General features: G+C 51.7%; 1 protein-coding gene across 9 annotated transcripts in view; it reads left to right on the forward strand.

Annotated features, from left to right (window-relative positions):
• The window catches only part of MECR (mitochondrial trans-2-enoyl-CoA reductase), a 41720-nt gene that overhangs the window by 17302 nt on the left and 9366 nt on the right, over positions 1–15052 (forward strand). For all 9 annotated transcript variants that reach the window (XR_011562483.1, XM_070774961.1, XM_019979739.2 and 6 more), the window contains 4 exons: positions 7884–8027; positions 10600–10702; positions 11955–12057; positions 13350–13423. Coding sequence is in view for 8 of the 9 variants with exons in the window: in XM_070774961.1 (XP_070631062.1) it covers positions 7884–8027; positions 10600–10702; positions 11955–12057; positions 13350–13423 (424 nt within the window). In the remaining variant the exon portion in view is untranslated. The remainder of the gene's footprint in view (positions 1–7883; positions 8028–10599; positions 10703–11954; positions 12058–13349; positions 13424–15052) is intronic.

A 15052-nucleotide genomic window follows, 5' to 3' on the forward strand; every position in this document is an offset into this window, starting at 1 on the left:
TGGTGGCATTTGGAGAACACAAATGGAGCAAAGACACAATGGTGACTTTTGGAAATAGAGGAAAACTCGGTGTAGCCTCAGCAGATGATGTGCCGTGGGAAGGGTCTGCAGAAAAAACTGAGGGGGGAGGTCACAAAGCAGGTGGGGCCGCCTGGGAAGGCCCTGCATAAGCCACGCTGCGGGTGAGGAGTTTCTCTGATAGGCGTGAGGAGTCTTTGGTGAGATGTGTTTTTTAGCACTTGATGGGTTTTGAGGCACAAATGTCACACAGATAGATCCTGGCAGCAGCCACGAGAGGGAAGCAGGGCTGATGTTCACCCCATTGGACGTATGAGGAGCTGAAGCCTAAGAAGAAGCCCTTGTCCAAACTCAAACAGCAGATTGCAAAGAGAGCCCCCTAGACTCTGGTCACCTCTGTCTTTCCCACTTCTCTCCAACATGAGGACTCTTGAGGTTATAACTTGCAAAGAGTCAACTCAAGCTTGCTTTGCCAGAAAAGCAGTTAATTGGTTTGTAGAACAGGGAGGTACAAGAGATGGAAAGTTTCAGGCACAACTGGATCTAGAAACCCCAAGGCTGTGAGAGCTTTTTCTCTTGTTCTCATTAGCCCTCCGATGGGACCTGTCCCCACAGTGATATAGAAATAGAATCAAGTACCCACCACTCCTTTGGTACCAGGCTCTGTTATAAGCACTTTACCTCTGTTTATTCATGTGCCCACAGCGTGAGGTAGATATTGTTATTATTCCCATTGCAGATGGGACAGCAGTAAATGTAAAGGATGAAGCAACTTGCCCAAGGTCACCGGCCATTAATTGGTGGAGCTGAGATTCAGACCCACTCTGATACACACCTTTAGTGGACAGTCCCTGGCAGCCTGAGGCTTACGTCATCCTGAGAGCAAACCGAAGAGCGTGTCCTCCACAGTGTGTCCAGCACAACCGCGCCCATCCCCCAGAGAGCTCTGACCAGCCCACCTGGGTCTTTGCCCATCCACGCACCGATCACCAGGGGATGGGGCTTGGGCCACTCACGGTTGCCCCGGCTGAGCCTCTTGCCAACATGTGTGGTGTAGAGAGGGGGGCCTTGCAGTTGACAATCCCAGAGGTTAGGAGGGAGCAGTTCTAGAAAGAAGAATGTACCAGGCTGGAAAAAAATAGTATCAGGAGTCTACAACGCTCCTTCCTTTTGTGAGATCAGGGAGGCTTCCAAGAATGGCCTTACCCTCTCCTATACCCCTCTTCCCCCCTCCACCACCCCACGCTGTGAAAGAGCCATAGCCAGGTGAGCAGATTGAGAGCTGCCAAGATTCACAGGCTACGATTGGTGCTTCGGGCCACACACTCCCCCTGTGCAGAGTGAAGGGCCCCCAACGTGGGTCAGACACAGCCTCTGCCCTCCACGTGCCCTTGGCTGGGGGTGGGAAGACGGCACTTACTACAGTGCAGTGTGATGAGTGCTGTCATCCCAGGGTGAACACAAATGCAAGAGCTCCCTGTCTTGGGGAGCGTCAGGAAGGGCTTCCCAGAGAAGTAAGGCTTGAACTGGGTCTGGAACAGGTCCCCAGCCCCGCCCCACCCCACCCCCGGGGGGCCATGCACCCGATCCCGGTCTGAGGCTGTTAGGAACCAGCAGGAGCTTCATCTGCCGCTTTCCCACCACTCGTATTACCACCTGATCCTCCACCCCCTACCACTGCTGCAAAAAAAATTATCTCCCACAAAACCAGCCTCTGGTGCCAAAAAGAGACCAGCGGAAACACAGCCAGGGGCAAAGGTGTGGCGATGGGAGAAGGCACAGCGCCCTCCACACTGTAGGCCCCTCAGTGTGGCTGGGTCACAGCGGGGCGGGGGCGTGCAGAGAAGCAAGATGAGGCTGGAGAGGTCAACAGGGCCCTGGTCATGGAGAGCCCGCATCCACAGTCAGTGTGTGGAGGTGGGGGGCGCTGATGAAGGGTGAAGACGAGGAACAATTTGATCAGATTTGTACTTTACAGAGAATGCTCTGTAAGGGCAGAGCGGGGAGTGGGGAGCAGGAAGCCAATGAGGAGGTGGCCAAGCAATCCAAGCTTCAGATGATAAGGGTCTGAACAAACAGTGCTGTGGCATTGGAGAGACGGGTGGACAGAGAAGCTGGAGTAAGAGGGCTTGGTGATTAGATGGGAGAGAAGAAAGGACACGGGCCAGGTGTATGTGGGTAATTGCACGTGTGTGGTGGGGGCATAGCCAGAACTGGGATTTCTCCCCCAGAGAAAAGGTGATTCTTCTAAACCAGGTGCCAGTCGGAGAGGATGAGGGTTTTATCATTGTCAAGATGATAATTAACTCTGTTTATTCAGTAAACATCTTGTGAGCACCCGTGGCGTGCGGGGCTCTAGCATGTAGCACTGAACAGACAGTCTTTCTTCTGGAGAAGACTGCAGTTGAGTAGAGTGGCCGTCATTAACCAGAGAAGTCCTCAGCTGGCCAGATCTTGGTCATCTCTCATGCTATGAGCTGCTCAGCTGTTGCTGTGCCTGTGGTCAGCCTTTTCCCCAGACCCGGGGGAGGCAGGGCCAGAGAATGTGCGAACTGACTTGCCCATTGGAAATACTCAGACCCCCCTGAGGCACCTCGGGGCCTAGCAAGCACTGGCCTGAGAGTCAGATGCAGGCTCTCCTTCCACCACCAACGCTACCACCCCCGCCATGACCTTGTTTAAATCACAGTGACCTTGAGCCTCAGTTTCCCCATCTCTAAAATAGAGCTAATTATCGTTGCCTTGTCTGTCTCTACTGAGGGAATACATACAATGGCCTTTGCAAACACTAAATTTCCATATGCATTAGATGGGAGGTTGGCAAACTTTTCTTAAAGGGCCGATGAGTATATATTTTAGACTTTGCAGCCCATTCCACTTCTGCTCCACTCTGCCATTGTAAATAGCCATAAACAATACACTAAAAAGTGGGCTGTGTTCCAGTGAAACTTTATTTACAAAAACAGGTGGCGAGCCAGGTTTGGCCCATGATCCATAGTTTAGTGACCCCTGCATTAGAAGCTGCAGACAGTTAAGGCTTGGGTGCACGTGAGTGGGGACTGGGAGCCCTCAGAACTCAGGCTTGGGAAATGCCGATCAGAAAAGGAGCCCATGGGGGCTCCACACGTGCTGTGTACCGGGCACAGTAATAGTCTATGCAGCCTTCACACTGTAACAGGAGCGTTGTCCTCTGCATTTCATGGATCAGGAAAACTGCAGCTCAAAAAGGGTGACATGATCAAAGTCACACAACTAGCGAGCTGCAGAGCTGGGGTTTTTAAGCAGCCTCTCTCCAACTCGAAAGCCCAAGGGTTTCTACTTTCCCCTGAAAGCCCTGGAGGCTGACGTGGAAGCTGCCCCCATCCCACTCAGGTTCTCTTAAGAAGAGGATTAGCGATTGCCAAGCCCCAGAAATCTGTGTCAAGGGCTGGATTTCCATTGTCCTGCCATTAAGAGGAATTAGAAAACACCTTTGATTTCATGCACAGAGAGCCATTCACTAAGTGTTTGGCACAGAGTAGAGTACAGTAAATGTTGACTAAGATGAAGGGGGTGATGATTATAAAGATGATGCTGAAATCTGAAAAGTAGGCTGCCCAAAGCCCAGAGAAAGACAAGACAGCTTCTGGACTTCAAAGCAGCCCTTCAGTTTTTCAGTCTCTTATTTTCTCAGCCAGCAGTCTTCTCTGGGATTGACACAGCCTTTAGTAAAGAGTGTTCCTGCCTCCTGACCCCATTTCCTGGCCCCTAAAGCCCACCTTGTTTCTCCCCTCTTGCAGAACACCTAACAGCCTGTCCCCTGCTCCCTACCCTGGACCACAGTAGAGCCAGGGCAGTGGGTCATGAGCGCATAATCAAGAACTTTGAAAGGATAGGCTGAGGAACCCTGAGACACCACGCCAACAAGGCTCCAAGTCGTTTCCCTAAGGTGACCCAGCAAGTCCTCCGCAAGCCAGGGCTTGAATCTGCGTATTTCTGACTCTGGTTTATGTGGGTCCCTGCCTGCAGGGGTGAGGACGTGTCACCCTTCACCCAATGCTTTTCACCCAAAGCTTCTCACATCCTGTTGATTCTATCTTCAAAACATAACTCAAATCCATCTACTTTTCTTCATCCCTGCTACCAAAGTCTAGGCAACCAGCACCTCACTTCTGGGCCCCTCCAATAGCCCCCTGATTAGCCTTCCTATGTCTACTCTGCCCTTTCCCCACATCTTTTCCACATAGCAACAGAGTGATTTTTTATTTTTTTTGAAGTATAGTTGATTTGGGGCTTCCCAAGTGTCTCAGTGATTAAAAATCTACTTGCCAATGCAGGAGATGCAGGAGACCCAGTTTCAATCCCTGGGTCAGGAAGATCCCCTGGAGGAGGAAATGGCAACCCACTCCAGTATTCTTGCCTGGAAAATTCCATGGACAGAGGAGCCTGGTGGGCTGCAATCCATGGGGCGGCAAAGAGTCAGACACGACTGAGCACATCACACGTACTTGATTTACGATGTTGTGCCGATCTCCGCTGTGCAGCAGAGTGACTCAGTTATACATTTACAGACATTCTTTTTTTTCTATTCTTTTCCATTATGTCTTATCATAGGATATGGACTATAGTTCCCTGGCCTATACAGTAGGACCTTGTTTATCCATTCTAAATATAACAGTTTGCGTCTACCAACCCCAGACTCCCCATCCATCCCAGTCTCTTAGCCTCGCCCTTACAGCAGTCGCAAATCTGTTCTCTATGTCTGTGCGTCTGTTTCCGTTTTGTCGATAGGCTCATTTGTGCCATAGTTTAGATTCCACGTGTAAGTGATATCCTGTGGCATCTGTCTTTCTCTTTATGAGTTACACCTCACTTTTTAAAATAATCTCTAGTTGCAGCCACATTGCTGCAGATGGCATTGTCCCATTCTTTTTTACGGCTGGGTAGTATTCCACTGTATATGTGCACCACGTCTTCTTTATCCGTTCATCTGTGGATGGACATTCAGCTTCTTTCCATGTCTCGGCTGTTGTGAGCAGTGCCTCTGAAAACATAGGAGTGATGTATCTTTTTGAATTATAGTTTTGTCTGGACATATTCCCAGGAGTAGGATTGATAGATCATGTGGCAACGCTATTTTTAGTGTTCTGAGGCACCTCCATACTGCTTTCCATAGTGGCTGTGCCAGCCTACATTCCCACCAGCGGTGTAGGAGGGTTCCTTTTTCTCCTCATGCTCTCCAGCATTTGTTATTTGTCAACTTTAATGATGGCCATTCTGACCAGTGTGAGGTGGTACCTTATTGTAGTTTTGATTTGCATGTCTCTAATAATTAGGGATGTCGAGCCTCTTTTCTCGTACCTCCTGGCCATCCATACACCTACAGCAACAAAGTGATCTTAAACCGTAAATGAAGTCGCTCAGTTGCGTCCGACTCTGCGACCCCGTGGACTGTAGCCTACCAGGCTCCTCCATCCATGGAATTTTCCAGGCAAGAGTACTGAAGTGGGTTGCCATTTCATTCTCCAGGGGATCTTCCCGACCCAGGGATCGAACCCAGGTCTCCCGCATTGCAGGCAGACGCTTTATCATCTGAGCCACCAGGGAAGTCAATAATAATTAGTGATGTCGAGCCTCTTTTCACGTACCTACTGGCCATCCGTACATATGCGGCAACAAAGTGATCTTAAAGCGTAAATCCAATCACCTCAGACTTATTTTTAAAATTAGAAGCTTCCTGTTCACTAAAATCCATTCTTCACGCCCTGACCCAGAGTACAACACGTCACATAGAGTAAGGTTAAGTATTGTTCCATGAAACTTTGGCTTCTGTTAGGTATGTGTGTGTGTGTGTATATACGTAAATGGACTGCGTTAGAGTGTAACACGCGGTTACTGTAGGTCAAGATCTTGAAAGGGGTACTTCCCTGGTAGTTCTGATGGTAAAGTGTCTGCCTGCAATGCAGGAGACCTGGGTTCAATCCCTGGGCCGGGAAGATCCCCTAGAGAAGGAAATGGCAACCCACTCTAGTACTCTTGCCTGGAAAATTCCATGGATGGAGGAGCCTGGTAGGCTACAGTCCATGGGGTCGCAAAGAGTTGGACACGACTGAGCAACTTCACTGGTTCATGACGTCCATCCAGCCAGTGCCACATCGGCCGCATCTCCAGCCACTCTTCCCACCACGGTTTCCCCTCCAGTGTGTATTTGTCCTGCTCTGCTCCTATCTCTGTCCTGCTTAAGAGTCTGTGCTTCTTACTTCATGGGAATGTTCACGGACTGAGTGGCTGCATCTCTTGCCTTCACCTCTCAGCCTGTCCCCTCCTCAGAGAAGCTGTCCCTCACTCCTCGTGTCTGAAGTCATTTTCTCCCCGTTTCTCTCTCCCTGTATAACTTACAACACTCATACTTGCTCATTCATGTCTCTCCTGTTCTGCTCCACTGGAGCAAGTGCCCCACGAACACCAGAAGCACATTGTTCAAGGGCCTGGCTCACAGCTGGTGTAGGATAAGTATCTGCCCAGGGAACCAGGTGACTCGGGGCAGGTCACAGCCTTGGTTCCTGCCCTCGAGTGAGGCATTTAAACTGGACATTTTATTATTCTTTTGTCTGGAACTGGAACGTGGGTTCGGGGTTCAGTTCAGTTCAGTCGCTCAGTCATGTCTGACTCTTTGTGACCCCATGGACTGCAGCACGCCAGGCTTCCCTGTCCATCACCAACTCACAGAGTTTACTCAGACTCATGTCCATTGAGTTGGTGATGCCATCCAACCATCTCATCCTCTGTCATCCCCTTCTCTTCCCGCCATCAATCTTTCCCAGCATCAGGGTCTTTTCAAATGAGTCAGTTCTTCACATCAGGTGTCCAAAGTATTGGAGTTTCAGCTTCAGCATCAGTCCTTCCAATGAATATTCAGGACTGATTTCCTTTAGGATTGACTCTTGGATCTCCTTCTCCAATACCACAGTTCAAAAGCATTAAGTTTTCGGCACTCAGCTTTCTGTATAGTCCAACTCTCACATCCATACATGACTACTAGAAAAACCATAGCTTTGACTGGATGGACCTTTGTTGGCAAAGTAATGTCTCTGCTTTTTAACACGCTGTCTAGGTTGGTCACAACTTTTCTTCTAAGGAGCAAGTGTCTTTTAATTTCATGGCTGCAGTCACCATCTGCAATGATTTTGGAGCCCAAAAAAATAAAGTCTGTCACTGTTTCCACTGTTTCCCCATCTATCTGGCATGAAGTGATCGACGAGATGCCATGATCTTAGTTTTCTGAATGTTGAGTTTTAAGGTTGGGGGTTAAGGAGCCTTTTTTTCCCAGTTTACAGGGTTGTTTCATTTCCTGTATATCATGTAACCTGTGCAGCATCTCTCGGGGAGACCACCCAAAGCTCTTCTTGCAGGTGTCATCTGCACATTAGAGTAACCAGAACTCAGTCCCTGTGCTCAGACTAGCAGACCGGCAAAGCCAGGCCCACACCTAGGCTTCGACTATGACCTGCATGCTTTTTTCCATAATACCATCCCGAGTCACCCTGCCTTAGGTGAGAATGAGGCCTGAGCGGGAACCTGGGGCTTTTGCAACTTCTCCTGCCCCGATAATGATGTGGCTCTCTCACCCTCAGAGTCCAGTGGTTTGAGATCCTCCACCTCCTGCTGTGTGACACCAGCTCAGTCTCCCGGTCACTCATGTGGGGTTAACAGTCTCCCTAACCTAATTATCACCAGGGCTCAAAGACATTCAGAAAGACCTCAGGGTTTCTTTTTTTTCCTCCAAGCATTCCTTAAGCCCGCTGTCCTCAGCGCCTGTCCACCGAGGAGGGGGAGCTGGGGTTGGGCATGGAGGGGTCCTTCCTTACTCCCCTGGCCTCCCCCAGGAACCTGGCGGACCGAGGCTGTGTTCGGCGAGGAAGAGCTCATCACAGTCCCAAGTGACATCCCTCTTCAGAGCGCTGCCACGCTGGGCGTCAACCCCTGCACGGCCTACCGGATGCTGGTGGACTTTGAGCGGCTGCGGCCAGGTAGGCCTCGCGGTGGGCCAGCGGGCCTGGCCCACGGGTGTGACCCACGTCCCGACCCCCAAGGCCTGGGAACTTACGGGTGACGGCCCGCGAGGAAGACGCCCCCGACCTGGGTGAGTGTGTCTTTTGTTGCTTTAGGTGGAAGGATGTCAGCTTGGGTCCTGGAAAACAGGCGGAAACCCCACGGAGGCGCACACCCTGGAAAACCGCTGAGGGGTCACATTCCCTCGAACTCGGGGTGGAATTTTGTCACTCAGCAAAAATCGTGTGGCGCTGTGCTGAGCTCTGGGACTGCAGAGCTCAGACAAGACAGACACAGTCCCTGTGTTTTCAGTAAAATGCTGAACTTAGCGTTAGTCTTGCCACTCAGCACGGCCAGAGCACTTTCCAGTCCACATACGTGCCCTCCCATGCATCGCCCGTCAAATGCACTGGGCCGTCAGAGCGGCGAGCTGAGGGCCCCAGTCGGCCTCACCGACTGGCAGCTGACCTCTCAGATCAGCAGACTCTTCATCCGTGAAACAGGGAGGCAAGGTTCTGAGCGCTCACAGAGACATGCCAAGCAGCCCTCAGCCCAGGGCCTGGCCTACAGAGCGGTACAGGGGCACCCCTGGTACCATCTTCCCTCTTGATAAAGGAGGAACCTGAGGTCCAGAGAGGTAGATTATTCACCCAAGATCACTCAGCAAGGAAATGACAAAGCCAGGTGTTTTATTCAGGGATTCCCTGAAAGCAGAGCCTAAGACAAGGACTGAGGGCAGATGGGTCCCTGGGAAGGTGACCCCAGGAAGCAAGAGTGGGGGACTGGAGCCAGGGACAAGGAAGGGGGAAAGGCCAGTGAAGGCTGGTTCCCGCCATGGGAGGCCAGGGCCCAGTCCTGCTGGGGAGCCTCCAGAGACCCTCACAGAATCCTCCTCAGAATTAACCTCCGAATTACAGGAGGCTGGGCCAGTTACCCACCACCTCCCATCTACCGTGGTTGCAGGGTTACCCTGCACACCACACATATCCAGGAGCAGGCAGGGCCCTAGAGATCGCCCAGCCCATCTCTGTCGCGCTGATAAGGCGACTGAGGTGAGAGATGCAGGAGGGTGGTCAGCTGAAAGCCAGTGCCAGCTTCCTGCAGAGACAGATGCAGGTCCCCCAGTTGTGGCCAAGCAGCCTTGGGTCTCTCTAGCGGAGAAACCCAGCAGGTGTGATCTGGGACCTTCGCTTGAATCCCAGTGCAGCAGAGGCTGTGGTCACCTGCGTCCCCTCCCCCCAGGCCCCTCTGGTTAGGACTGTCGCTGTAAGGTCCAGTCAGGCCATTCTGGCACCACCCACGTCAAGTGCCAACACCACGTCTCCTCTTTCCTGCCCCAGGGCTGGTGTGAAACATGATCTTGACCCATGATAACAAATAACACTGTACACTGTCCTCCAGTACATAGACATGTATGAATATATATGTAATGGAAACCAGAGTTTCATGGAACAGTATTTACCCTCACCATGTGTGATACACTCCACTATTTTTTATTCTATTTTCCTCAAATTTAACCATTAAGGAAAAAAAGTTCATAACCCACTAGGTTGGTTTCATAACCCCTGGATGAGGTAGGCTGACCCTAGCTAAGAATGATGAGCCTTCTTCCAGAAAATCCTCTGTCTCTAGCATGAGGTCCCTGCTGCCTCTCTAAACCTAGCTAGCATTTCAGAGGACTGGAGCCCCTCCCCAGACATGATGGCCCTGGACTCTAATGAGGAGCACCCCGGTGGGTGCTCCTGGGACCCCTCTTTTATGGAGAAGAAACTGAGGTTCAAAGAGGTCAGGGCTTGCCCCGCCCCATTCAGTTCTAGTTACAGTCGGTAAAAAAGCCGGGACTCAGACCCTGGTACGTCTCATTCCGGAGCCCGTGCTTTCCCAGCACAGCCCACACATCCCCACTCAGCTCAAGTGCAAAGTTAGGCCTGGGCTTTGATCACAGACCCTGATTCAGGAGCTGCCAGTTTCTCCATCGCAGCTCTAATCCCATTCCAAGACAATAGCGCATCTTCCCTCAAGAAGCCACAGGTTGTTGATAGAAAGGGACTGAGCTACAAGCTGTAAGTCGAGGCTGACCAAGAGCCTTAACAGAGTTGACCATAGAGTGCTGTGGGAGGGCACGGGGGAAGAATCTAGGAAGGCTTCACATAAGAAGCCACACTGGAGCTGTGCTTTTATGGTATATAGGATTTCAAAACAATGGGAGAGAGAGGAGACATTGCAAACCAAAGAAAGAACCTAAGCAGAGACTTGACCTAAGAGCTGGGAGGATGATGAAGGATACAAAATCATTGACACGGCAGGGGCTAAGTTGCATCCAGAGTGAACTCTGAGTTGCCGAATCCTGGCAGGCATCATGGGTGCTGTAGAGGCCTGGGGCGCCCTGGGAGGAGAGAGCAACACTCCCAGGACTGAGAAGGCTCAGCCGCCAGGTCCTGAGTCCCTTCAGAGTCTGAGAACTCCACCTCTGACCCTCTAATAGGATCCTAGGCTGAAAGCCCTTGACCTGTTACAGATCTCGACTTGAGTCTCTTCCCGACCCCACAGGGGATTCCATCATCCAGAATGCATCCAACAGTGGAGTGGGGCAAGCGGTCATCCAGATCGCGGCCGCCCGGGGCCTGAGGACCATCAACGTGCTCCGGGACAGGTGTGTGGAAAGGCCTGATCCCAGCCCACCACTTGGGCCTCTCCAGCCCGGCACCCGCAGGTGCCCGAGTCTCCACCAGGTGGCGCCCTTGCATAAGCGGTCCTCCTTTCCTGCAGCTGCTGCTCGCTAAGGGCTGAGTCAGCCTCCAGCCCTCAAGTTCAGTGGTTTGGGGCTATAGGATGTTTTAGTCACTCAGTCGTGTCCGACTCTTGCGACCCCATGGACTGTAGCCCGCCAGGCTCCTCTGTCCATGAGATTCTCCAGGAAAGAATACTGGAGTGGGTTGCCATTTCCTTCTCCAGGGGATCTTCCCGACCCAGGAATCGAACCCGAGTCTCCTGCATTGCAAGCAGATTCTTTCCCAACTGAGCTATAAGGGAAGCCCCGGGGCTATAAGATGAGTGACTGAAATGTAAAGGGAGGGCAGGAAGGAGGTAGAGAAGGCCCTCACTCCCAACCTGAGTTTTTAAGATGCTTGACTTCTGATAAGCCCATGCTTTCAAAACCACAGTTCACACTTGGGAATGTTTTAAGCTGTATTTCTTTCTGTGAACTGACTAACCCAAGGCCCGTTTCCCTTGCATTTGCGTGATGCCTTGAAGTGCACTAAATACAGATGTAAAGGAGACGGGGCAGGTTTGTCATCAGAGAGAGGAAGCCACTTGCTCAGGAAGAAACAGCAAATCAATGACAAACTTAAGTTTCCTGACTCTTTCTCTCTCCATCGTATCATCCAGCCTCCTTAAGCCTCACTGTCCACATACGTGGCTGGGTCAATCAGGGAAGTCCAGCCTCATTAGGAGAACTGATACTCACGCCAGTTCCCCATCCCCTTAGTTGTGCTAACAAGAATTGCTCTGTTTGCCTTGGTAAACAGGCACAAAGCCACTCGTGGGCCAGGGTATGTTTGCACAACACTCTGAAGAGCCTCTTGAAAAGACGGGGGAAAGGAAGCGGAGTTTTGTCGTTTCAATAGAAGAAATCAGGAAGTGAACCAACTCCTCCCGGGGCCAGATGGTTTCTAGCGTCCTTGGGACCAGTAGGAGCGGTAGCAACCACCCAGCGCTCTCTCACACCAGTGAGAAAACTGAGGCCAGGAGATGCTGGAGTGTGCTGAGACTGGGTGGCTGGGCCCGGTTTCCCACAAAGAGAAACTCCAGTTCTCATACCTGTGGCAGAGGGGTCCTGGGAGCCTCTGGTGGAGAAAGTGGGCAGATGTGACCGAGGACCCTGGATTGTGTTTGGTTTCCAGACCTGACCTCCAGAAGCTGACCGACAGACTGAAGAATCTGGGGGCCAACCACGTTGTCACAGAAGAGGAACTAAGAAAGCCTGAGATGAAAAGCTTCTTTAAGGTACCAGTGAAAAGGGACCAGGCCCATCTCACTGAGAAAAGGCAGTCACTTGAGTTCGGAAAGCTGGGCACTGGCCCACTGTTCGTCTCCAGAATCCCCCCTCCATCTCCTTGTGGCTGGGTAAAGCCCATTCCCTCAGTCAGGGGACAGCACGCAGTAAGTGCACAGGGGCTGAGGGGACAGCGTAGAGACAGACAGGGTCTAGGAGACCCCGCCTGATTTGTCATTTTGAAGGTTTCTGATGGGCTACATCAGCCTACACCTCCGACGTGAGTCTCAGCTGGGAGAGGGGCTATGGTACGGGAGGGAAGAGAAAGGAATGAAGTCACGTTTATGAGGCACCTGCCGTATGTTTTTTACCTGAAAACCCCCACGGCAGCTCTACAAAGTAGGTGCCGTCTGTTTTATAGATGAGAAAATGAAGACTCAGAAAAGACAAAGGACTTTACCGAGACCACACAGTCAGAGGTAGTGAGGAGTTTACCCAGACCACACAGTCAGAGGTGGTGGGGTCGGGGCTGGCCTGAGCCTCTCCAGACTCAAAAGCCCCTCAACCTGCCCAGCACCCCTCACAGTGATCAAACCACATCCCGTCTCTAGTCACTGACCCCTGGCGGGGCTGGACACACTCACCTGAGAACACTTCTGAAGAGTAGGTCAGCATGTCTGATAAAAACCAACCTGTAAGTGCCAAGGAGAGGGGACATGAAGTCTGTCAGAACACAGCACAGATGCCCTCTGTCTGTTCTTTCCAGAGGTGAGTTTTGAACAAAATCCTCCCATGGACAGAGGAGCCTACCAGGCTACAGTCCATGCAGTCGCAGAGTCTGACACGACTGAGCAACTCAATAACAACACTGCTGATCCGTGGGCTTCCCAGGTGATGCTAGTGGTAAAGAACCCACCTGCCAAGGCAGGAGACGGAAGAGACGTGGGTTTGACCCCTGGGTCGGGAAGATCCCCTGGAGGAGGGTATGGCAACCCACTCCAGTATTCTTGCCTGGAGGATCCCATGGACAGAGGAGCCTGCAAAGAGTCTGCAAAGAGGTGACTGAGTATGCCTAAAACAGATAATAAGATTAAGCTGGTAAAGAAAAGGCCCTCCCCAGACTGAGTTTGAAGGCCTGAGGGTCCTACTTTTCACTCCCTCCAGACACAGCCCTTGGGCCAGGGAAGTGCGGTTTGCAGCAAGCTTCAAGCCACCCTCCCCTTCACCCCCTCCACACACACATACGCACACACTCCACCCCACAGAGGGGTAGCTCACTCACTGCTGATCTCTTGTTTCCCAGGACGTGCCCCAGCCACGGCTTGCTCTCAACTGTGTTGGCGGGAAAAGCTCCACGGAGCTGCTGCGGCATTTGGCGTAAGTCCCTCGGCCCCTCGGGTCCAGTGCGCCGGCGCCCTCCCGGGCTGTAGCCAGGAGGACCACCAAGTGCCAGTGGCCAGTGCAAGCCAAGGCCAGGTCAGCACACCCCTGGGTAGGAAGATGGAACCCTTGTCCCATCCTAGTTATCTGGACCCGCCCCTTCTCAGCCTTCTTTACAGATGGCCCCGAGACCCGTCTGGCTTTGTCTTCCCGGGGACCCCAGTAGTAACTGCTAGGCCCTCTGTGAAAGGGGAGCAGTTAAGGGTTCATAACCTAGGGGCATCTGAAAAAGTCCTAGAGTATTAGCTTTTAAAAATAGATTCTAATTTTAAAGGTAACATTATGCCATTATTACAAAACATCTTGAAAGCATGTAAAAACACAAAGGAAAATTAAGCACAAAACTGACCTACCGTCCTGCCACAGAGGAGGATGAGCACCGTTGACAGTGCTGACAGCGTACATCCTTTCATCCTTTTTTCCTTTCACATAAACTTCTGGAACGGAAGGGCGCCTTAAGGGACACCTCCCAGCTAGAGCACCAGTGTTTGTTAACTCCTGTTTGCTAGCACTCACTTTAGCCAGGGGTACTGAGATGACTGAGCCACCGAGGGAACACTCTAGAACGCACAGACTGGATGGGAAAATGGGTCATGAGATCAGAGAGCTGGGGTAACAACCACAGAGCATGTACCACGCACCAGACTGTGCAGAGTGTGTGACGCACCTCTCCCGCAACTACCTGAGCAAGGGGTACCGCTCCCACCCCATCCAGACAAGGCCCGGAGAGGGCAGTCAGCTTGCCCGTGCTGCTGTGAGCCGAGCACACCTCTTCAGCACGACTCCGGGCAGCCTCCGAGGCCAACTGCCATCCCTGCGTGGCCCATCGTAGGACAGTCTTGCTCAGTGGTCACAAGTGTAGGCTTTGGAGTCAGAAAGGCTGCTGCTCACTAGCTGGGGAATCTATGTGATCTAGGCAATACATGAAAAATGGTCTGAGCCTCAGCCTCTTCATCAGTCAAATGAGGGGATATAAACCTTTTCTACCTCAGAAGGTGAGTCTAAGGGGCTCTGAGGTCCCCACAGAGCGCTGTACAAATGAGAGGTGGGTCCCCACTTTCTCGACTGTGAAAGAGGCATCATCAAAGTCCTCCCTTGGGGTCACCCTGAGGACTCATTGGCCAGCACATGTGAAATGCTCAGACCTGTGCCTGGCACATAGTAAACACCCAGTAAACAGTAGCCATTCTGATTTTTAAAAAAACAACAACTATATTTTGTACTGGGGTATAGCTGATTAACAAACAATGTTGTGATAATTTCAGGTAAAAAGCAGACTCAGCCATACATGCATGCATGTACATGTATCCATTGTCCCCCAAACTCCCCTCCCACCCAGGCCGTAAGCAGTAGCCATTCTGATTAAACCAAGTGTAGTGGAGAAGGCAATGGCACCCCACTCCAGTACTCTTGCCTGGAAAAATCCCATGGGCGGAGGAGCCTGGTAGACTGCAGTCCATGGGGTCACGAAGAGTTGGACATGACTGAGCAACTTTACTTTCACTTTTCACTTTCACTTTTCACTTTCATGCATTGGAGAAGGAAATGGCACCCCACTCCAGTGTT

Source organism: Bos indicus, chromosome 2 (genome assembly GCF_029378745.1).
Source record: "Bos indicus isolate NIAB-ARS_2022 breed Sahiwal x Tharparkar chromosome 2, NIAB-ARS_B.indTharparkar_mat_pri_1.0, whole genome shotgun sequence".
Lineage (NCBI taxonomy): Eukaryota > Metazoa > Chordata > Mammalia > Artiodactyla > Bovidae > Bos > Bos indicus.